Below are 24782 nucleotides of genomic sequence, written 5' to 3' on the forward strand. Positions count from 1 at the left end.
TTTCAAGCACCATGTCTGACAGGGCAAGAGAAACAATAGAAAAAAATAAACAAATGGGACAACATCAAACTAAAAAGCTTCTGCACAGCAAAGGAAACCATCAACAAAATGAAAAGACAACCTAACAATTGGGAGAAGATATTTGCAAACCATACATCTGATAAAGGCTTAATATCCAAAATATATAAAGAACTCATGCATCTCAACAACAAAAAAACTACCAACCCAATTAAAAAATGGGCAAAGACCTGAACAGACATTTCTCCAAAGAAGATATACAGATGGCCAACAGACACATGAAAACTTGTTCAACATCATTAACTATCAGGGAAATGCAAATCAAAACTACAATGAGATATCGCCTCACACCCATCAGAATGGCTATAATTGACAAGACAGGAAACAACATGTGTTGGAGAGGATGTGGAGAGAAGGCAACTCTCATACACTGCTGGTGGGAGTGCAAACTGGTGCAGCCACTATGGAAAACAGCATGGACATTCCTCAAAAAATCAAGGATAGAGCTACCATATGATCCAGCTATTCCACTGCTTTGTATTTATCCAAAGAACTTGAAAACACCAATGCGTAAAGATACATGCAGCCCTGTGTTCATTTCAGCGTTATTCACAATAGCCAAGATTTGGAAGCCACCTAAGTGCCCTTCAAGGGACGAATGGATAAAGAAGATGTGGTATATATACACAATGGAATACTACTCAGCCATAAGAAACAATGAAATCCAGCCATTTGTGACAACATGGATGAACATTGAGGGTATTATGCAAAGTGAAATAAGTCAGAGGGAGAAGGTCAAATACCGTATGATTTCCTTCATTAAGTAGTAGATAATAACAACAATAAACAAACACATAGAGACAGAGATTGGATTGGTGGTTACCAGAGGGGAAGGGGGGAAGGAGGAGGGCGAAAGGGATAATTCAGCATATGTGTGTGGTGATGGGTTGTAATTAGTGTTTGGCTGGTGAACATGACGTAATCTATGGAGAAATAGAAGTATAATGATGTACACCTGAAATTTATACAATGTTATAAACCAATGTTACTGCAATAAACAAAAAATTTTTAAAAAAATCAGGAATTGTTATAATGACCGCTAACTATCAGCATGGAATAAGGTGTCCAAATTTGAGAAAACATTAAAATTATTCGAAGGATTAAAGAGAGCATTCAGATAACTTTAACTCCCGTGGTTTGGGACCGTTATGGCCACTCTGTATAAAACAATACTGAGGTTTGTGGAAGACTGCATCCGTGTCACCTTCATTCAACTAAGTTTTGCTGGGTACCTACAATATACCAGGTTCTGTGTTAAATGCCAGGAGCGCAAGATGAATGAGATCTATTCACTACCTTTTGCTTATATCCTATTAGGCAAGTCTGACTCTTTAACAAATAGGTAGAGCCTAGCATTGGGTGCTGTAATAGTAGCATTTATGTATTCAACAGATGTGACAGGCATTGACCTAGGTTCCTGAGCTCAACTAGTAAGCTACCAAAAGTCTCTGCCTTCCTGAAACTGTGGTCTCGAGGGGGATCCAGACAATAGATGAGTTATGTGCAACATGCTAGGGGAAGAAAGGTCAGAGAAGACTTCGCAGAGAAGGTGACATTTGAACTATCTGGAAGGATGATGAGGGGTTTACCAGACAGCTGGGGGTAAGCATGGAGAAATGGTAAACAAAGGAAATGAGATATGAAAAAGAGAGTAATTGTAGCTCACAGGGCTGATGATTCTAGTTGTGGTTTTAATACGAAACTCAGCTTCCGACAGTCCTGGAAAATTATGCTGAAACAGCTAAGACCTACACTGCTTCAAGTAGCACTTAAAGAAAATGTGAATGTCATGGCAGTAGATTACACAGCTGTGACCCGGGACACCCACAGGGAGAAAGAGCAGGGAAAGGATGTCATCCTTACAAGTATCACTCTCTCCAACCATAACTACTTAGAACATTTTGAGTTCTCTTTCGAACGGGTAATCACATTTTCGTGCTCAGGCTGTTTCTCAGAGAGGTCGTTAGATTCCCCTGTCTCCACAATAAAAAATCAAAAGCAGCCATTTTTAAAGTAATTGCATGGTTCCAGCCATATGCTCTCCCCCCTCTTTACTGAGTATCATTCCCTTAGGACTGGCGTAATTCCCCTCCTAAATTGGAGGTTTGCATATGTAATTATATCAAATGATGTGTTTGTTTATATCTCCAAACCACATTCAAAATCTTGCCTATGACTTATCTTTGAAATTCAATTTCATCGTGTCCGTCCCCAATTTACTGGGCCCAATGGGTCTACAGTTACATGTGTGATGTACACGCCTCTCTCCTGCAGAGATTGCACAATGGTGTTGCCTTCCATAGTGATGAATCAGAGCAGCTGAAGAGGGAGGTTGCTCTATTTTATTCTCTTCCTTATCTAAGGCCCCACCTCGTTCAGCTACAACAAGGTTGTTAGAAATGAAGATGCAGCATTGGCAATTTTGACTAATTCCTCTGGACTGTGAGGGATGCTCACCGCATTCCTTTCTGACTGTGCTGCTGAAGCACTATGGTTCATCCTAATATGTACCTTAGAAGGAAGAAAGCTTTTGCCGCTTCTTGGTTTAGCCGGCCCTGGCTTGATAACAAGATTTATTTTTCAGTGCAAATAACAACCAGTTCTGGCTTTAACCCAAAATGTTCCGTTCATTATTGTGTTCCAGATTCCCCGTGGACAAACCTGATCACTCTATTCATTCCAACTCCTCTTCATGTCTGATTCCTAAACTAACTCATTCATTCATTCATTCCTGTATTTTTAAATGTCTGGCTTCTCCAAACATGAAAAACTTGTTAAAATCTAAAAGGCAGAGTTTATGATTTCCTACTGATTTTTAGCAGCTTTACTGATATGTGATTTACATACAATAACATTCACCCATTTAAAGTATACAATTCAATGGTTTTCAGAATACTTATGGAATTGTGCAGCCATCACCATAATCTGTAATTTTAGGGCGTTTTCATCACCCCCAAAAGAAACCTTGTACCAACTAGCAGTCACTCCCTATCCCCAACCAGCACCTCATCTGATTTCCTACTGATTTTCACTTTTGACTTGGATTTTTTTTCCTTGCCTTTTACCTTATATCTGTGAAAATAAAGGTGATAGAAACCCAGAGAACTGAAACCTGCAGAGGTTTTTTCCTGCCTTTCCTCCAGGAACAGAAACTGCGTGGCTGTCTCACAGCTCCAGGTTCACTGTTGTATATGTTGTTTCAGACTTTTCAGGAAACCTCTCTCTCTCCCTGTTGGCTGATAAATATGCAAAAAACCCTGGTGAACGTTATGTGTATGGAAGGGGAGCCACACTGCTCTCCCAGTTACACATGTGCATTGTGAAAATAAGTGACTTTCCTAAAGATGTACCCTAAGAGTAATCAGGAGAGGAAGCTGACCTCTTCCCTGTGGGCCGTGGCTGCATGACCCGGGTAAGGAGGACCTGAAAGGACATGGGAGTCTGCAGGGGAACAGAGGGCAAAGGGCTCCTGGCCTTTTGTGTCTCAGAGAGCAGCAGGAGTGCAGCAGAGTGGAGGCCGACAGCTCTTTCCCCCATTTATAGCCTCGCTATAACAAGTAGTTCTCGTTCCCATTGTGACCTTTAACAGAGGATGCCCCCTGAGGAGGTGGTGAGGTTTGCGAAAGCCTCCTGCCCTCTTTTGAGAAGACAGTTACTTCTCACTTGGAAAGAGCCTCCGTGACATGTGACCTTGTCAGATAGAATGGCCCGAAAATGAAGGCGTCAGATTTGTGTGTTAGACACCCACTGATGTGACCACACTGACCCATTGTCAATATGACTCGGAGAGCTGGGCTCCCCTTTATCACCCCGCCCACCAGTGCACTCACACATCATCTCCATCTCCCCCTCGCTCACCCCCACCCACACACTGAACCTGATTGTCTGATCCAGATGCAACTCAGTGTATTTCATTCTTGGATATGGCTGGGCAGAAAAATTAACGTCAATAAAAAGTCATAGTGAGATTCAAGAAGGATTCAAAGGATAGTGGAATTGCATAGAGCCTTCTCTTAGAATCAGAGGATCATCTCAAGGCATCCTCCCAGGAGATACAGTAAATGAGGGATGAAGTTGGGCACAGAATCTATGTTTCGTGAGTTTCCTGGGAGGTTCTGATGGGCAGCTAGGGAAGGGAAATTACTGATTCTCTCCCTTGAAACTCCTGCTAGCAGTCTTCTCTCCACAGTCTCTGACAATAGCTCATCTTTGCTTCCTGAGAATGCCTGGCACTGCCCCATTCACATAGAGGAACTCAGTAAACGGTTTCAAATGAATATGAAAGACACACACCCCCTGCCCAACCACAAATACTCTCCCTACACCAAAACAATACCCTCCTAAACAAACACATTCTAAGTCTGTAGTAACACTGAAGATTAGAATATAAATAATCTATCTCTTCTACAGCAATTTTCATCAACTGAGCATTAATGAAGTTCCTATTCTTTGTTTTAGGCCAGGGGCTAGGTGGGCACCAGGGCTTCAGAATCGAAAGGTAAGCCCTTCCCATGAGGTAACTCTGTCAACCTGTCTAATGGGAAACTACAGACACGTGAGCAAAGGATTGTAGTATAGGGCAAAGAACAATGGTGGTGGCGTATACTGGTTGTGCTGGGACATATCAGATGGGCACCTAACCCTGGTAGAGAGGTCATCTCTCTAACACCTGAGCTGACACCTGAGCTGAATTTGAAAGATCTGTGGATGAAGCAGTGGGGTGAGACACATTCCAGAAAGAATTTATGGAAAAGCAGGTCATTTGTGCAACGGGAATATAGGTTTCCCTCCCATGGGAAGTGTAGACAGATGAGAGTGGAGGTTGAGTGGGGCCAGCTTGTAAAGAGCCATTCTACTCCCATAAGATTTTACTTTGAAGCCCATTTAACCTCCTGTGGACTCTTCTTGACTTTCTCTAAAATCTGTGTACTCCCAGTCACCACTTCTGTGTAAAACAAAAGCTAGAGGTCCTGAGCTCCTCAGCAGACCTTGGTAAAATACCTTTCCAGATTTCTAGTACCTCACAAGTGTTAGGAGTGAGCTCTTCATGTGATTTTCTCTGTTCTTTCCTGTCAACTGGCATATGCCGTGAAAACAGCCCAATCCATAGTCTCTTGTCTTCAGGGACATTGTAGAATCAAGAAATGGAATGTAAATTTGACCTCCTAATTGACAATTGACAATAATAATAATAAAACCTGCAAAAGACAAATTGGTGCAATAAACTGGGCAGCCTTGAAGGTTTTGTCTTCTCATTTGTTTTTCTTTGTCTTCATACTCAAAGAGGTGATTCATTTATGAGAAACACCATTTGAAGGAAAGAGAGATATTTCCCATGTGAAACCAATTTTGTGTAAAGATTTAAACACATAAAATTATAGTTTGAGATCTTCGATATATGTTATTAAATTTGAAATAATTATGTGCACAAGTAGTTATTACAGAAATAATCTTCTTTGTCAAGTATAACAAAAAATTATATAAGCATAAGAAAGTTAAATAAGAAAGTGCTGTTTCAGACCCTGAATCTAATCAGCATCAACAACCTATTAATTGTTCAAGAACTCTAAAATCTTTAATGAGGTTCCTACTGTAGAATTTCAGTCATATGCAAATGAGTCATTGAAATTCCTCATTATCAGAAAAACGATAGTTCTTTAGTGAGTTTTACATCCCCAAAGTGATTACAATACCTCAACTGTGGCAAGGAGAACAGAAACAAATTTTTCAGGTTTTCTTTGTAAATTTTATTTTGTTTTAAGAATAATTCTAAGACCATCTGATTGTCACTGGGGATTGGAGAGTTACTGTTCCCCATCGTTTTTGCTTTTCCTTTAACTGGACTTATTTCCCATGCTCAGGAAGCTACTTGCCCCAGATATTTAAAAGTCAAATATTCTCATTTCTACACAGGTCTGATTACAACAACTTCAAGGAAATTGGATCGAGAACAGCAGGCAGAACATTTTCTGGAGGTAAGCTCATAGAGGGAACTGGCATTCATTAAAATTGACTTTCACTAAACTTCTTTAACCTTCAACATCCACTAGAACTTTAATACATTTGAACAGTGGGTTCCTAAATGAAGATATTTCTCTTGGGCTGATTGGTTCTGAATTTGGAGATTTCTGGTGCATTCCTCTGAACGCACTCCTGTGTGCTGAGGGCGGGTGGCAGAGCAGCCTTTGCTTTTTGCTGAAAACAAGCAGATGTATCAACATCTCTGCTTTGACTTCAGGCCCTTTTGTCAATAATTGGAAAAGAAAGTTCAGGAGTAGAGCCCTATGAGCCACTACAGCCTCAGATGTAAAAGGAAAGAGCAGAAGTGCTGCAGTTAAAGTGAAGTATATCATTTGTGAAGAAATGTGTTGCTTTGCTCCTCATTTCTTTTCTTGGGAGAGGCTTGAGGAAGAGAAGGCTGCGAGATAATTCACTGCCCGAGATGACTGTTTCTGAAACCATAAAATGTACTCCTATAATTCATTAAGACAGAAACAGCAGCAGTATGAACCATAAGAGCATTATTTCTGGAGGAAAACAAAAAACACCATAAGGCAAGGGATGAGAAAATAGGTATGAAAGAGCTCTGTGGAACATTCCTTCTATATATATCGAGTATCTTTATTGGGAAGCCTGAAGTCTGGGTAGTATGTATGACATTGTGTTTCAGTGTGACAGTCTGATATGGAACGGATGACAATGCTGGGAAGTTAGGGCTTTATTAAGGTTTTATAATGCGTCCGTGCTTCTAAAATGATCTGTTAGTTCCTGAGAACCACTTACTGCAATCCACAGGTCCTCCTGACACGGACAGACAGACAGACAGACACACACACACACGTACACACACACAGGTACATCCCTCAAATCTCTTCTGGTGTTCTTTTCTAAATCAGTTCACGAGTAATGATTTATTTAAAGAATCAGAGCACCTGGGTCCTGGAGTTCCCCTGCCATGATTAGCTTAAATCCTTAGAAACTGTTTAATTGCCCTGGACCTCAGTTTCCTCTACTGTGAAATGTGCCAAATAATTACTACTCCATTTACCTCAAAGGATCACTGTTAGGATCAAGCCTTATATTTTATATCAAAGTATTTTTAAAACTTTAAAGTGTTACACATAATAAAGGATTATTATTATTTTTATTGTGTAGCACTTTGATAATCCTTTTAAAACATTACTATCATCTCATAAAGATGAAAGACTCCAGGCTGCCAAAAAATAATTATTATAATTCTTTTTTCAAAATCATACTAACGGACTGCAGTACATACCTAGTCCAGGATTAGAGTACGTTTGCCGGAATCATACCGCCTCATTTTAAATTTATGTGCTCCTTTCCTTTGCAGCAGAGGGTCCAGGACTCCTGGAGAGGCTGTGTTCTCAGATGGTTGAACCCATTACCTCCCAGCAAGGAAAAGGGAGGGTGTCTCATTAGCTGGGGAATCTGCCTGAGATCACTTACTCCTTGTCCCTGAAAAGGTAGTGTCCTTAGGGGATGTGTGGTGCAGTGTGACTGTAAAGAAAAGCAACAAGAGTATTCTCCAGACATTTAAATTCACTTCCCAAAAGAATCCTTAACGGTTTCACATCCTTTACGGACTTACATAAATACCTACCAAATATTTTGGTTCTTTAGGCTAACATGGATGGATCTGGCACATCATTTCTTAGTACCTGGTATAATCTGACTAGGGAAGTAGTGGAGCATAGCAGTTAACAACCTCATAGGGTGGTTGGGAGATTAAAATATGAAATATGAGTAAAACATTCAGTCCATTATCTGGTGCTAAGTAGGTGCTCAGTGAAGCGTAATTAGAATCCTTGTGGTTTTAATTATTATTACATGGTCTCATAATACCCGAACCCTCCTAAAGATTCGACTTTATCTCCATACTCTAAGATGGATAGTAACTCCAGGCAACTGACGTGCAGAAGGAGCCGCAGGCTGCAACCACTGGCCTCAGCTGGGTCCCAGGGACTGCCCTACGTGCTGGGCATACAGAGTGAAGAGGAAGGATGGGGAGGCACATGATGAACGAATAAATGCTATAACCTCAGATGCGAGCTCTCTGAGGCCACTCAAAGAAGGTTTCTTGATAATGCCTGAAAGTGAGGGGGTGGTAGGCAGCATTCAGTAGACTGGTTGGGAGGGCCCCTTTGAGTAGGTGACATTTGGTCACGTGAAGCCAAGGTTCTGCTCCAGGCCAGTGTGATCACCAAGGCCGGTGTGATAAAGGGTATAAAGATGGAGGGGGGTAGAGGTGGTAGGAAATCAAGTTGGAGAAAGCAAACAGGGCTGTAGTAAGGATTCTGAATTTTTTCGTGAGTGCAATGGAAAGCTATGGTATGATTGCCAATCATTACCACAGCTGGATGCTCTGCTGGGCAGAGATGGGCTAGGGCAGGGCATAAGTAGCAAGGAGACTATGGGGGGGCTTTTGGAGGGATGCAGGTGAGAGAGGATGGTGGTTTGGATGAAAGTTGTTAAAAAATGATTAGAGAAGGGGCCAGCCCAGTGGCATAGTGGTTAAGTTCACATGCTTCACTTCAGTGGCAGCCTGGGGTTTGTGGGTTTGGATCCTGGGCATGGACCTACACACCGCTCATCAAGCCATGCTGTGGCAGTGTCCCACTTACAAAATAAAGGAAGATGGGCACAGATGTTAGCTCAGTGACAATCTTCCTCAGGCAAAAAGAGGAAGATTGCCAATAGCCAAGGCCAATCTTCCTCACCAAAAAAAAAAAAAAAAACATTAAAGAAGACAATTTAGGTGATAGAAATAAACTTTATTTAACACTTCATGAAGAGGACTGTCTCCATTTGCGGAAGTGCAAAATGGGGTGGAAGGCAGGAGGCTTTCATAGGATAAAGAATAAAGAACAAGGAAGAGAAAAACAGAAAATATCTGATTGGCCGGGGTCACATAGTCAACTTTGTTTGGGGTGAGAAGGAACAAGAAAATAAGCAGAGCCCAGAATTGGCTTGGCATTTGGCCGACTGGGAAGACTGCGTTTCTGGTCAAGAAGAACATTTACAGGGACAACGAGTTATCTAAGTTTCAGTTTGCTGACGTGGCCCCCAAACAGGAGTGGTTCCATCTTGGGCCTAGAAACTTATTTCAACAGGGTGAGGGCACTGGGTCATAGGGAATTGTTGTCTAGTACAAATCCCATCATGATTCTGGCTAACAAGCAGCAAACTGGCTTTTCTGAAGTTTTCAAAGTGGAAATTTTAAAAACGGTGGGTCGTCTGAGCCATACCGACTTGCCCTCGAGCATACACCATTGCTCTGTCCACCTCCCAGGATCCGCATCATATGTGCTCTTTCCTTTAATAAACTCTCTTGCTCAAGAGTTGAAAAACCAGTTGAATCTCAATCTCCCTCTCTCTGTCACTCTGCATCTCCCTCTTTTTTTCTCTCTCTCATACACACACTCTCTTGTTCTCTCTCTCTAAATTGTACAATTCTTGGCCACATTGTCTCTTTCTACATAACATTGCTGTGACAGTGTGAATGACATTCATTTCTTTTTTTCCTGAATGGATCATGGAAAGAATATTGCTTTAACTCAGCCCTGCAAAAAAATGACTAAAATAATATCAGTCAGAGTATAGAATAGAGTTCTCTACTGTACACAAATTTTGTTAACTGCTGATATATTGTGTGAGTTGTAAGTGCGGGGTGTGGGTAATTAACCTCCTGGAGAGTCTTTAATTGGCAGGATAACCCTACGCTCCTCTTAAACTCATATTAACCTTCTGGCTTTATTTCATATCTCTCCTTCCTACAAAATAAAATTGACTCCTCTTGAAAGGACTCATTTAGAAGCTGACCTGGCAGGTAAACTTCTGAATAGATAACAAGGAGACCATTAATGATTTGTTTCTAGTTTGCTATCCCCGTGATATAGAAGGCACTTTAATTGTATACTGTTGGTACTCTGCCTGTACATTAATTTAAGACATTTAGCTTTGACTGTGTATGGGCTGTAAGGGTTTTTGAGCCTATAAGCATTCACCTTAAATCTCTAACTCTAAGGGGAGAGTTATCATTATCAGAATCCAAGAGACTTGCTAAAGAAACAAGGGCAGCAAAGAACTGTAGAAAAATTCAAAAGTACAGCTTATACTTCTTTGGTGAATTCTAAGTGTTAACTATTGCCTAAGTTGGAAGTCTGTTATGTGAAATATTAACCTGATCTTCTATCCCGCCCCTAAAATGCAAAAATGTGGAATTTTCAGCCCACTCAAAGTCATATACATTCCTTGATAGCCAGTTCTGATTGTAGCAGAGGGGGAAGACTAATTCCAGCAAATAGATGCAGACAGTTGATAATGGATGCATAAACTAAATAAGGAATTAACATTTTAGCCTAGTGGTTGTGACTTTACCCTGATTACCTCATTATCATAGAAGGCAGCTGTGAAATAAGGGAATACGTGCACTAATTCTTTATTATATTACAAGCTCTTGTATAGATTGTTTTCTCACCTGCTAGATTTAAACTCCTTATGGACATGAAACTTGTTTTATCAAGACAGTGGATGGAAGTAGTGTGGGAAATCATGGATGTTAAATTCAGGCAGACCTGGGCCTGGCCCCGTGGCACAGTGATTAAGTTCGGCACATTCCACTTTGGCAGCCCAGGTTTGTGGGTTTGGATCCCGAGCATGGACCTACACCACTCATCAGCTGCACTGTGGCAGTGACCCACATATAAAAAATAGAGGGAGACTGGCACAGATGTTAGCTCAGGGCTAATCTTCCTCAAGAAAAAAAAAATTCAGGCAGACCTGAGATTATATTTGGGGACTGCTCACAGAGCTTAGAAAGGCTACTGAACCTCTCTGGACCCCCTTTCCCTCATCTGTAAAGGGGGGATAACTATTCCCAACACAGGATTGGTATAAAGAGCGTATGAAATGACCAGTGAAAAGTGTTCAGGACCCCATCTGTTAGACGATAAGTGTTCCATGAACGAAGGTAGCTGTTGTCAGCATTGACTGTCTTACTCATCTCTGTATTCAGAGCATGTTGTCTGGTATCTGGGAAACAGAGGACACTTAATAAATGTCCTGTGAATGAATGATTACTCTAAGAAACCTTTATTTTAGCCCTAGATGAGATCATAGAGGGCGGGTATCAGCACACAGAAAGGTGCATGGACTCAGAGGCAGAGAGAATAGAACACTCTGCCTCTTTCTGTCTGCTTTGTCACATTAACTTTGGTCCTCCATTTTCTTACCTGTAAAATGGGGTTAATAATCCTCACTTCGTGGATGAACTAAACAGAGGACCTGGCAGACGTAGACACTACAGACCGTTGTTTGTCCCTCCCTCCTTCCCATTCCCTCCCTTGTCCCCTGTCCTCAACAAATACCTTGTCAATTCCCTTTCATTTTCAGCACTGGCCCCAGTAATTTGAATAGGTTATAGCAGATCGATTATTCTTAAAAGAGATATCCACTTAAATAATCCTATAGTCCTGGCTTAATTATGTGTGAATCTTTATCTTGCTTGCTAAAAGAGTATTCTTTTGCCTCCTTTTTGATCTTGAAATGCTTCTCTGTTCAAGGCTAGATGGTTCTGATAAAAGTCTCCGAAAGAGAACAGAGAGAGTATTTTATTTGCAAATCAAAAAAGATAACAAGGCCCAGTAACCGGTATAAAGACAGCGGATGAGAAATTATGTTGTGTGTGTGCGCGTGTAACTTGAAGTAGCCCAGAGAACGTGGTGAGATTTTATAGTGCAGTCAGTATAAATAACAAAACACATTACAGAGGAATACACTAGATCTATAGGAACGTAAATTATTTAGTATCTGTCTCTTTAGCATACCCATCCATCGTCCTCTGTAAGGTGTACCTCATGTGACTATTTTTCTTCCTGTCTGAAATTCTCATCCCTTTTTATAGTTTTATTTTCTGAGAGAAAAAATACTGCTCTTTGGTAAGTTTTTATAACATTTCCTCTTGCCTTAGGATGCAAATTGATTTCTTCAGTGAGTGCACATCCTTAGTGGTTTCTTACTCTGGTAAGCATCTGCTTTTGAAATGATGGTAATTTCTGGTGGTGAAGAATTGCGGGCCTATTTCAATCCATTAAGCAGTCCATATTTTGATAACTTAACTCCAAGAGAAATGGAAATTTCTCTCATTAGCTTCTTTTTTCTGCCCCTCAAAAAACTTTGCAGGAGGTACCAGTAGGCCCTCAGAAAGGATGGTGTATCTGTGCACAAAAACAGCACCTGAAGCAGGCAGCATCCTCAGAAGGAGGGTGGTTGTGACTTCTGTTTTCCAGAACTCCCAAGAGAGTACTGCAGCCTCTTCTTGCTCTCTCCTTCTAGGACCAACCTTCTCAAGCCTCAGTTGTTCATATTCATGTTTTATCAACTTCGATAAAGTTCACAGAAACTCACTCTGTTTCTTCTTCCTGTCTTAAAAGCTTTATCAAATGCTTATTCAGAGCTTAGCATTTGGCTGGGCACCAAGGTTCTGTTATTGGAGTTACTGTGTTTTTCCCACTGCACCTTTTTTTCTTTGCCTTTCACACTGAGGACAATTACAGACCAAACTGCTGATTATTTGTGAGCTACTGCGGTTAGCTGCTGTCTTGGAATCAAGGGGTTGTTTTTCATTCATACCATCTAAACTGCTTCTCTCCCATTATATAAATGCAGAAACTGAGACATAGGAAAGAGAAGAGAGAGATCCAAGGTCACACACTCACTTCATATTAGTGTCAGATATGGCCCTAAACATCCATCAGCACATTGAAATGTGGCAAATTGAATCATCTTTTCCCACTCTCGTTTTGTAACAGACTTACCCAGGTGTCGGGTCAGCCCACCCTCAAAGATCAGCATGTACATGTACAGGAAGAGGAGCTTTTCTCTTATACTCTTTGGTAGTCCACTCACTACTCCTTTAGCTGCTCCTCAGCACCTACTACTCTGCCCTTCACTGCCTGCCCAGCTCTGGACAGGGGCTTGCTGCTGGGCAATGCCCCGAGCTCCAGCACAAAGACTACCTGAGAGGATGCTGTGCCCACACTGTGAGTACCAGCTTGGACTCCAGTGGAAGAGTGACTGTAGAGCACGTGTTATAAATTGAATTGTAGCCCCCCAAAATTCTTATGTTGAAGTCCTGACCCCTAGTACCTCAGAATGTGACTCTATTTGGAGTCCTTAAAGAGGTAAATAAATTAAAATGAGGTCTTTAGGTTGTGCCCTAATCCAATATGACTGGTGCCCTTATAAGAAGAGGAAATTTAGACACAGACAAGTATGGAGGGAAGGCCACATGGAGACACAGGGAGAAGAAGGCCATCTACAAGCCAGGGAGAGAGGCCTCATAAGAAACCAACCCTGCAGACACCTTCACCTCAGACTTCCAGCCTCTAGAATTGTAAGAAAATAAATGTCTATTGTTTAAGCCACCCAGTCTACGGCCATTTGTTATGGCAACCCTAGCAAACTAATGCAGCAGGCCAGATTTCATTTACTAGACTGTCCCTACCCCTCTCATTTCACACCACTACCTTACAAGGCTATATACATGCATCAGACTTTACTAAGGGACTGGGGCAACTACAGTTACAGTGTGGGAGGCTAAAACCTCCATCTAAATGCCATTATTTCCGTGCTCCATGCTCCATACTTAAGGGGAGAAGTATCCCCTGAGTTCAAGTTGGTCACAGAAGGCCATCTCTTGGCATACATTGGTTCCTAACTGCTGCCCTGCCCTCACGTGCCTGCCTTCCCAAGTGCCTGCTTCTTGCACTCTCCTCGGTAAGAGTTTCCAGCCCATCTTTCCAAGAAGTCCTGTCTGTTTACCCACAGGAATTGTTCTTGCTCAAGAACAAACCCCTCCCCAGCAATAGATTTTTCTAAATCAGTGTCATTCTTAAGTCTTAAATAGCGCCCCAGGAGGGTTCAGCAGGCCAGGCAGGAGTGGCTTTCGGCACTTCAGGCCAGTTAAACGAGGAGTATTGGTGGTGACGGTGGTGGTGGTGGTGGTGTATGTGTCTGTGTGTCATGCACACGTGCATAGGAAGTGAGAACGAGGGTTGCCATTCCAATTCCGGCAGAACAGTCCAGGTTGGTGTAGGCCTTTAAAAACGATCCTCCTAGCAGTGTGAACTGCAGACACACCACTTTATTTTCCCAGTAGACCAAAGAGTAAATATTGAATCGGACATCCACAAACAGATTTTTCAAAGCAGATATTAATTCTCAGAGATAGTTTGTTCAAAACAGAGATTGCAAGGTGCCCACAGGGCTGGGCAGGTAATTCAGAGGAGCAGCATGTGTGCAGCTAGGGCTGGAGGGAGGAAGGATGGTGGGTCTCCTCTGCCCTTTCTAAAGAGGCTCAGCCAGTGGCAGATATGGAAGCAGGCGGCCCCAGTTTCATCAGAAAGTCTTATGTTTTTCAAAAAAAAACGAAATCAGATTTACATGCCAAATCTCCTTATATTAAATATTGACACCTTCATTTTTTTTTAACACTGTGTAGGCCAATGCACTCCTGTTTTCCACCATGTGATATAAAGGAAGATTTCTTTTTTTGCCTGCTTCATAATTTGTAATCCTCTCACAATGGAAGTAATTCACGTATATTGTAGAATGCAATTAGATTCTTATCATCTCTTCACCCCACATTTTTTCTCAATGAGCCCCTTTGGACCCATAAAAATATAAGAAATGAGCCCAGGGCTGAGTCTTAAGAGACCCTGTTGAGTTTGGAAATAGTGTGTGAGAACTTGGTTAGGATCTCAGCCAAGGGTACTCTTTCCACCTGTCTCCATCTGAATGGAGGAAGGGAGGGGTGGTGTCGGGTCCTTGGATTACATGGAGTTTCATGTCCCCTTTGTCTCCTGCTGGTGGTTCTTCAGTTCTTAGCGTTGCTTGTTTGTGTCCCTGGGTAGCCTCCATGTTAATAATCTGCAGGCAAACTAGGAGAGTTGTCTGGAATAAATCCTTGACCCCAGAAATAACCACTTCTAATTCACCTGTCTGTGAAAGGTTGCATTTGTTTTGTTTCCCCTTAAATCTGAACACCAATTAGTAGAGCAACAATTAATGAAACCTGTTCCCCTGGACTGGGAAGGTTCTTCCATCCGGTGGCTCAGCCTGGAAATGGAAATGAGCCAGCTTTTGGGCTCTGCAGAGGGGTGCTGCGCAGGCAGATAATTGCTTCAGGCGGGTCACAGCTTGTTGAGCAGACCACGCAGGCTGCAGGGAGCTGAGGCTCTGCCTTTGTTCTCACTTGTGAATGGTTTCCGAATGTGGTGCTATGCTGCTGCTTCCTTCAAGCTTCGGGGCAAGTGCTGGTTGGGTCCTGTGGGGGATGGGGGAGAACCTGTTACCCCGCAGGTCTGATGTCACACAAATGGCTTATTCTTTCTCGGAGAAGAGGTTCAGATTTCCCTGCATGGCTCCGAACAATCACAGGAACTCCCCACTGCGAATCACACATCCTGGAAGCTGGGGCTGGTTTCTCCCACTAGTGCAGTGATGATAAATCGACCCTCCGCCCTGTGCTTCGAAGCTCCTTTTCCCTCTTTTTCCATTGTGTTGCTTTCCTAGTTTATATTGTGCAGCACACTCTCTGAGCTATGGAATGATCTGTCCAGTCCAATTTCATTTGGGCCCTTCAGAAACCATCCAAGCCCATGCCTAACACCAGATGTGTATGGCTTTAAATCTGTCTGTGGGAAACTAAAACATGTAATGGCAGCAGGTTCAGAACATGAGATTCCAACTCAAGCGCCTCTATTAATAAAAAGGAAAAACTACTTTGGCTTACTTCCTGCTTGCTGCAGACAGCTTTGTTCAAATGAGCTGTTGTTTCGAGACCTTTCAAGTGACTTGCTTTTGTGGCAAATCAGGGGGTACCAACCTCATCTATTTTGTGGCAAGACTGGTTTAGTGAAATGCTGAGAGGGTTGTCAGCAGGATGCAGATCACTGTAAGGAAGATAAGTCAAGAGAGTCTCGGATGTCAGAGCCAAGGAAAATAGGTTGGTATGTTGGGGCAAATACCACCAGTTCCTTTAAAATTGAAAAAACTTGTAATAAATTTGGTTACTTCATCTTTTTGGATGAAAGCACTGTGTGTATTTTACATAATAATTCAGTCTAACTTAGTGAAAAAGAAAACATATCTCATAAAACAATGTCTTAATTATAATAGTCCTTTTAAAGTTTATATCAAACTAATCTTGTACTGCAAATGTAAACAGAGATGGTTAAAGCTCAGGGTTTGGAGATAGACAGACCTAGCCACTCACTAGCTGTGTAACCGTTCTTAATCTATCTAGCCTCAGTTTCCTTATGTGCAAAATTGGGACAATAATAATAATACTTTCTTCATAGGATTTTGTGAGGATTGGCATGTTGCTTGTACATTGCACATACTATGTGTTTAATATGTTAGCTATTATGATTAGAAGCTTAAAATTTTTCCTTGTAATTCCTGAAGCAGTCTTCTTGTGACAGAATTCAGAATACTTAGTGCATTATGTTATACATTGTATTTATAGTTTGGCTCATAGTTGTTGAATATACTTATGACACTAATGAGGTAGCATCTATGAAATGTACGTAGGGTAGTTCCTAGTGCATGGTATGCACTCAAGAGTATTAATTCTTTCCTTCCTTTTCTGAAGAAGAGCCCAAAGTTTTAGAGATTTATCATCTTTCATTTGTCGGCATGCATTTAAATGGACTGTGACCACGTAAGGTGAAACAGCTCATCCTCCTAAGATAGGCTGAAGAAAGAGTCAACCATGGATCTGGCCTGTCTATAAAGAAAGTCATTGGGGCTCTCCTGGAGAATCTGCAGTCCTCTTGGCTTTCTAAGTCAGAATCTGAGATGGAGGCTAAAACATCCAAGCTCAAATGGCAGAGCTTTAGCATGGTCAAAACTACGTCTCAATAAAGTAGTTATTCTTGAGATTAGCATGGGACAGATAGCTAATTTCTCCAGGTTAGCTGTCTTCAGGTCTACCCAGCCTTGTCACTAGCTCCCAAGCTTTCTGTCAAAATCATAACCACTTTAAGGCCTTAAATTGTGTTTAGTTGTTAATGCAGTAAGTGTGTTTAATATTTAAACACATAATGGGAATTTTTTTCTTTTTCATTCAGATGTCAAAACCTCAAATGTGTGGAAATAATAAACTGGTCATGAGTAGTCAGGAGATTTTCGGTAGAGGTAATCCACAGCATGGTTACTACTCAGTAACCGTAGTTCAAGCTCCGTCTCTCCTTCAGGCCGGCCTCAGCTGTGTCAGCAAGCTGCAGGATGAGCTCTCTGGAGATTCTGCATCCTCTTCTTCCTGGTCCTGCCTTTGATGAAGGTCAGCAGTAGAATGGAGGGCTGGAACTGAGGAGTGCCCCTCTTTGTACCCCCAGCACCTAGAACAATAGCTGGGACACCATAGGAACTCAATGAATGTTGGGGGAACTTTAAGTTTAGGGCTTCAGGTGATCCACAAACTGGATAATCCATGCTTCCCAGGTATGGTGATCTGCACTGCCCAGAGAGCCACAGAAAGTAGGTACCTGGGCGAGAGGTTTGCAGGTTTCCTGCAAGGCCAGCTGACATGCAGGAAGAGGAAATGCTTTACCCCACTGCATCCTAGTCAGTACAGAGGCTGCTTGCCAACCCCAGTGCATGTTTGGAGCCTAAATGCAGTTCCTAAATCACATTTACCTAGCTGAAATCTATCATCTTCAGGAGATCATAAATATATATAATTCAGAAGGAAGATCGTAGATATTTCATGAGGTACCTGTTATAATTCCTGGCATGCCACTATACACTTTTAAAGATGCTGATAAATCTTAAAATTGGACGTGGGGCTAAGCTGCATGCTAATGTATACTTTGTTATTATGTAATTGAGATAAAATCTACTTTTAGCATACTACTTTCAAATAAAATGGAAAAAGCTCAACATCTTAAAAAATGTGTAAAGTGCTTATTAATAGCCCTTGTAAGAAGCTTCACGAGTACCCGTGGAGCAGGGGCTTCTGACAGATCAAACCCCGTGTTCTGAAAAAGAAGAATGTCCTCAAACTTTCTCCATGTAGAGAGGGACTGACATAGTTGTTGTCTTGTTTTAAAATTGAATGCTGTGAAAGCAACTTTTGATCTCCTATAGGACCCCAAGTGACTGGATTTTTCTCTTCACGGCCTGGGGACAGCCTCTTAGCCACTGAGAATAATTTTGGCAACGTCTCACCTTTACATGTTCCATCATTACCCTCTTCTCCATGTTCCATCCTTTACCATGTTCCATCCTTAGACCTCTTCTCATTAGGTGAAGGAGAAATCAGAAAGTCAGCAGTTGAATTTAAAGCAACATTATAGCCTTTCCAGAAGAGAAACAGGGCTCTTGTGGAATGCAGGGGTTAGAGATGTGCTTGTTTGGTTTCAGTTAGAGAATATGATGGGGTTTTTATTTAGCATTTTTACAACAGGAGATGTTGTTCTGTCTCTATCAGCGTTAGCCAGGACATGCTCGCTCCACCTCGGGATAAAGAATTGCAAATCTCTCTGTGCAAGGCCGTGACAGACCCGTGATGTGTGCTGTGATACATGCACAAAACCGTTTACCCATCTTCAAGAATCATGCTTCCAGGAGCAACTCATTTAAAAGTTCCTGTCATATCACAAGGACAACAATACGTAAGGAAGAGTGAACTCAATTTCTAGTGGTTTAAAGCATGTGTATATACATCTCAGTGAAAGGGAGAAAATTGGAGTCTATTTCACAACTCCTCTTTTAGAAATTACATAGTGCCTATGGTAGGATTTTTAAAAATATGGTTATTTCTAATTATAGAATAATTGGAAACATGTAACTATGATGTACCAGAAACATGTAATATATAATACATGTTCATTGTAAAAAAAAAAGAGAGAGAGAGACATAAAGACAAGCAAAAAAGAAGAAAAATTTAACACTCATAATATCCCCATGCAACGATGGTCACTTTTTACATTTTGGAGTATAAACTTTTAGAACTTTTTTTGCATTTATGTATATAAGCTCATATATTACCTATAATCCTGCATAAAATTTGTCAGAAAGATTGAAATAATACTATACATATTGTTTTGTAACCCCCTTTTTGCATTTATCAATTTATTGTGGACATTTTTCTTTATTAGCAAATTCACGTTCAATATGTTATTTTTTTTCAGTTGTGTGGAATTGCATTAAACAGCAGTCTGAGGTAGGGTTTTTAATGACCTTAAGTAATGGATCATCCGTCACTTTTCCTGGAAGACTAAATGGATACAGCCCAGCCCCCTAGCGTCCCTGTTCACACTTCTGTAGTGTTGGTTTGGTGCCCACTGCCAGGCAGGTGTTTGCTTACTCTCCCTTCTGCCTGTGGATCGGCTGAAAGGACAACCCTGAACATGATCTAATGTCATTTAGCAAATTGTTTCAGGCCATTGACCAGACTGCACACAAATATGAACAAAAATCCTTCCCTTGGCTGGAGTTGTCATACTTTACCTTATAGCATTCACTTATTGAAGGAAAAATTATACAATGTAAGAGAATTTTTACATGAATATCTCTGAAACACTTGGAAAAAAGACTCCTGCATATTAATTCATGTAATTTGGAAAATTATATCAGAAACCTGATCATGTAACGTAAATATGTAACCTTAGACATCTGAACGTTTACCTACAAATATGAACTACTCCCCTCTCTTCCACTCTAGATTAATATTCTACCTTTTAACATTTTCTCATTGAAGGCAAAATGATATATCATAAACATCTTTTCACAAAAGGACAAATAAATCTCACCGAATCATAAAATTTCGGCACTAAACAGTACCTTAGAAATCATCTACTAGAAAATGGACTATTTAAATCCCAGATTAAAGATCTGGGTAAACATTTGCCAAATGTGGGCATGCAAGTGACATTCACATTTGGCATAGCTGTCTGCATTCTCCACTCGTGACAAATTGTGGTGTAAAAAGAGGGAAAGGATCCAAACCAAACTGTAGCTGAGGCTTGACATGTCTTTGAGAGGGCACATATGCCTCCCCATGTTTAAAAGCAAAATCCCATCAGATGATGCAAGTAGAGCTAGTGGAAAGAAGGGCAGCCCTTACACATGCCACATCAGTTCCAACTTGGAGCTGTTAAGTAAAAGGGACTCTGGAAAGGCTCTGGTGTGCATGCCAAGAATAAGTCATCTCTGCGCTCAGAGAGACTCCACTTTCAGACAACCTTGAAATGTGGTTTTCAGTAAAGGACGGCAGGACAAATAATACACTTCTATGAAATGTCCCTTTTTGAGGGTAAAAATGTAAAGAAATATATAATTCATTAATGTGTGTCTGTTGTGAGACCATAGATTACAAGGTCCTTATTGACTATTTTTGGTTTCCTCTTAACATTGATATTATACTTATTAGACTTAAAGTATTGGCTGAATTGGATATTCTTTCTCCCTCCTCCTTATTGTGGTTAGACAGAGGAAGGAGAAAATGAATCTCAACTCGTTACAGTTAGTTCTTATCTGTGCGGAGCTTTGGCTATATAGGCCCATGCCCAGATATTTCCAACAACATAATATGTAACTTTAGACATCTGACAAATGGCAAGGCCAGTCCAGAAACCATAGAAGGAAGCTCTGTCTAAGAGGTTGCCAGTTGCTAAGACAAATATATCTGGATCATTTGTCTCTACAGTTCAGCTTCATTATGTCATCCAAGATAGGGTCACTTGTCTCCAGAAGGACAGAATGCATTGGACTCTGTGGTTGCTTAAAAAATGGTATTATCTGGAGATGCCCACATTTCCAAAGGCCAGACCCAACATACAAAGTTGAAATCAGCCCTCTGACCAGTTTACATATGAGATTGCACACTGCTCACCACTTCACACAGGCGTTCAGACATAAAGTCTGACAGCAGATTTAGAAGGCAAGCCCGTGGAAAGTTCAGCTGCTGGAAGTGCTAAGGAGGCCCAGAGATGGACTCAATCAGGAATGAGAGGTGAATCTTAGAGAAGGGAGTTCCCCTTAACTGCCACAACCAAGGTTTGGAGCAAGAGTTCAAAACCACAAAGAATTATAAGCAAAGGAAAAGCATTGTTCCCACCACTTTTCTGTTCTCTCCTTGATTGTCATACATTTCAATGGCATCCAGATGTTCCATTATTTTAGCTACCAACTTGGGAAATTACATTATAGTTACTTTCAAAGTTGTCAGAATACTAAACTCAACAATGACAGTTTATAACCCATTTTCTCTAAAGTGCTTAATTTTTTTTCTTATAACCCTGATGGGCTGGCATTTAAATAAAGAAAGTCAGGATTCTGAAATTCAATTAGTTTCTGTATATGCAAAGTTATTCTTTGTGCTCATCCACATGCATATTGGTGCTTGCACATACATATTAGGTGTACTGTACTTTAACTTTTCCTCTCTTTGTGTCTAGATTTGTTAAAAATAGGAAATTTGCTTGATGCTTTAACTGAATATTTGCACTCTTTAATTTTAGACTAAACTATTTAAATTCTTTTGGCTTTCAAATGTATGCATTATTTCAGAAAATTGAAGGCTAGTTAAAAAGAGCAATACTATTAATTTTGGAAATGCATATTTCCCCGGATGAATAAAAAACATAATGGTATATATATCATATTTTACAACTGATTTATTTAAGATTTCCCAGAAAACTCCATTTGTAATTTCCAGTTGCAAGGGGATGAAGTTCTTCAGTTTAATGCCTACAGCATTCTTATGGTAATTTTGAAATTGGGATACTTGGCCACATTCATAAATGGTAACTGTAGAAAATCGGCCACTTTCAAATCAAACAAAAGCATAGAGAACCTTGAGGATACTTTTGAAAAGAGGAGATTATTTCTAACAAGTCTAGTTACACTGTCTATTCCTAAAGCAGATGAATGGGAGAGTTCTTATAAGACTATTGCTGTTACTTTTTCCTGTGTAGGCTGCTTATATTATCTGTCTGTACAGTACTTAGCACCCTGTTGAACTCAATAAATATGCAGTGATGATAATATTATTGCTCAGAATTCATTTAGCACTTCCACATCTTTTGAGTGTCACAATGTTCTGCCTACTAGGTGCAGGGAATTTTAATTTAATGCTCATTCTGAGATTTAAAGCTTGGGAGTGTAATGACCCATGTGAGATAATCCTCCACTCCAGCAGGGCATTTTTGGAGCAAAGCCATTGGGTTGTCTAAGAATTCATTAAAAGCAGAGAAACTTTACTTCCCCCTCTGAAAATCGGTGGCTCAGTGTACTGGCTGTTCCAATTTCTACCCTCCTAGCCATCCACATTATAATCCCCCAACACACAAAAAAGGAGAGAAGTAGAGAAAATTTGAGCAGATCTCTGACAATTGAATTGCTCCGACCAACCTCAATCGAAGTATGTCCATGGTAGAGGTTGAAATAGAAATCAAATGTAGCTGGAATGAATTTTTTTTATCGGAACAACCAAGTTTGTCCCTCAGCCTAATTCAGCTATCACTAAACTTTGGAATATGAGACAATTTCCACAAATTTTCTCCTATGAAATTGCATTTTCCTTTTGGCTTAATAGAAACTATCACAGATAGTTTTGATACCAATAATGTCCTTGATACCTGACTTAGTACCTGGCATCTCATAGGCATCCTGGAACTGTTTAGTTGAATGAACAAATGAATGAATCATCCATGAAGGGAAATTCCCAACTGTTGTAGAAATCCCTGTATTGGTTATTTTATTGCTTCCTTAAAAGGAAATAACTGTTGGGGTTACCTGACAAAATCCTTAACTTTTTCTTGTATCTCATTTGGGGCTTGTAGGGCAACTAGCCTATTTTTTAAAAGTCTAATTTATCAATGAATGTAATAAAATGTTCTTAGAATATTTAAATTGATACTAAATCTATGTAAATTATCATTCATGAGAATGTACCGATAATTGGTATGAGATTTGGTTATCAGCTCATTGTTAATACAATAAATAAACAACTATAGACACACACGTGTGCACATACACACACACACAAACACGAGTACGTCCAACACATAAAACATAGTAATTACACTCAAGGTTACCCTAAAACAGTTGGGGACACCAGAATAACACAAGTGAAGCAATAATTAACTGTAGGGACAGTACATAATAAAAAATTTTTTTTTTTTTTGTGAGGAAGGTCAGCCCTGAGCTAACATCCATGCTAATGCTCCTCTTTTTGCTGAGGAAGACCGGCTCTGAGCTAACATCGATTGCCAATCCTCCTCCTTTTTTTTTTCCCCCAAAGCCCCAGTAGATAGTTGTACGTCATAGTTGCACATCCTTCTAGTTGCTGTATGTGGGACGCGGCCTCAGCATGGCCAGAGAAGCGGTGCGTCGGTGCGTGCCCGGGATCTGAACCCGGGCCGCCAGTAGCAGAGCGCGCACACTTAACCGCTAAGCCACGGGGCCGGCCCCCATAATAAAATTATATGCCCAATGGTGAGAAATAACTTTTATGTCCTATAAGAGTTAAGGGCTGGACTTATCAGGGAGGTCTACCTGGAAGACAAGAGACTTAACCTGGGCTTTGGATAAGGCGAGGAGTAATGTAAAAGAACAGAACATGCATGGTCCAAGTACAGACATAGAGAGGGGTGAATACGGCGCCCTTGGGAGACTGTGCCAAGAGTAGCCTAACTGCCAAGGAAAGTAGGCTTTGCAGAGCAGTGGAGGGAGGAGACCAAGGTAGTAGTTTTGACTAGAAACCTGAGGAAATACAGAGCGATGAAAGGTTTTTGAGCAGAATGGTAACATGGTGAAAGTCATACACAAAGATAATTTAAAAAAGAAGCCTTTCATAAACATTTTCTGGAAAAATATAGAAAGATAATTTTTCTTCTTTTTTATTGTAAATTTACATGTGTTTTAGTTTTCCTTATTTCCGTAAAATTTTTGACTCCGCATGTTCTGACTACTCTGGCAACTGCAATGTTTCTAACACCGGTGAGTTTGACTTAGGGTCCATGTATTTTAATTTTCTTCTTCACGGCATGTGTACTTGGGATTTGACCCTGAGGAGTAGGCAGTTCACTCGCCAGGGTCACTTTGTCTGATGAATCCTTCATCCCAACTGAATTGCAGTTGTGTAGAGACAGAATCTAGAGAGAGATTCATTGAGCGAAGGGAGAGAGGTTTCCCTTTTATAACTGTAGTAGTCATCTAATGTTCTAACAGAGAATGGAAACCAATGGCATATTTGCATAGCTGGAAGAAACCTGTTGTCATAGGTTGGAAAGAGCCTGGGTGTAGGTTCCAACTGACCAGGGTTTGAATCAAGATTCTGCCATATATTTGCTAAATAATCTAGAGCAAATTTGTAATCTATGATATTTTCAATATCCTCAGCTGTAAAATTGGAATAATAACAACCACCTCATCAAGTTTTCATAAATGCTATGTAGAAAGCATGCATAGAGAGACTAGCAGAATGCCTTGCATATAGCAAAATATCAACTATTGTTAGTTTCCTTCTTCTTCAAGGCAAAAACCCCATGTGTTTCATTGTCCCTAAGGCCTAGCACAGTCCTAGCATGGTCAATACGTATTCTACTCGATGAATACAAACACAGAAGAGCATTTTGAGGACTAGAGAAAGCAGCAAAATCCACAGTCAAATA

At 40.8% G+C, this 24782-nt stretch overlaps 1 protein-coding gene across 1 annotated transcript in view; it reads left to right on the forward strand.

The window, feature by feature from the left end:
* Positions 1–24782, forward strand: part of FAT3 (FAT atypical cadherin 3) — a 502525-nt gene that overhangs the window by 316455 nt on the left and 161288 nt on the right. The window contains exon 3 of the mRNA XM_087433575.1: positions 5992–6053. Within this exon, the coding sequence (XP_087289701.1) occupies positions 5992–6053 (62 nt within the window). The remainder of the gene's footprint in view (positions 1–5991; positions 6054–24782) is intronic.

This window comes from Ceratotherium simum, chromosome 7, assembly GCF_057802395.1.
Source record: "Ceratotherium simum simum isolate JZ-2026a chromosome 7, ASM5780239v1, whole genome shotgun sequence".
Taxonomy (NCBI): Eukaryota; Metazoa; Chordata; class Mammalia; order Perissodactyla; family Rhinocerotidae; genus Ceratotherium; species Ceratotherium simum.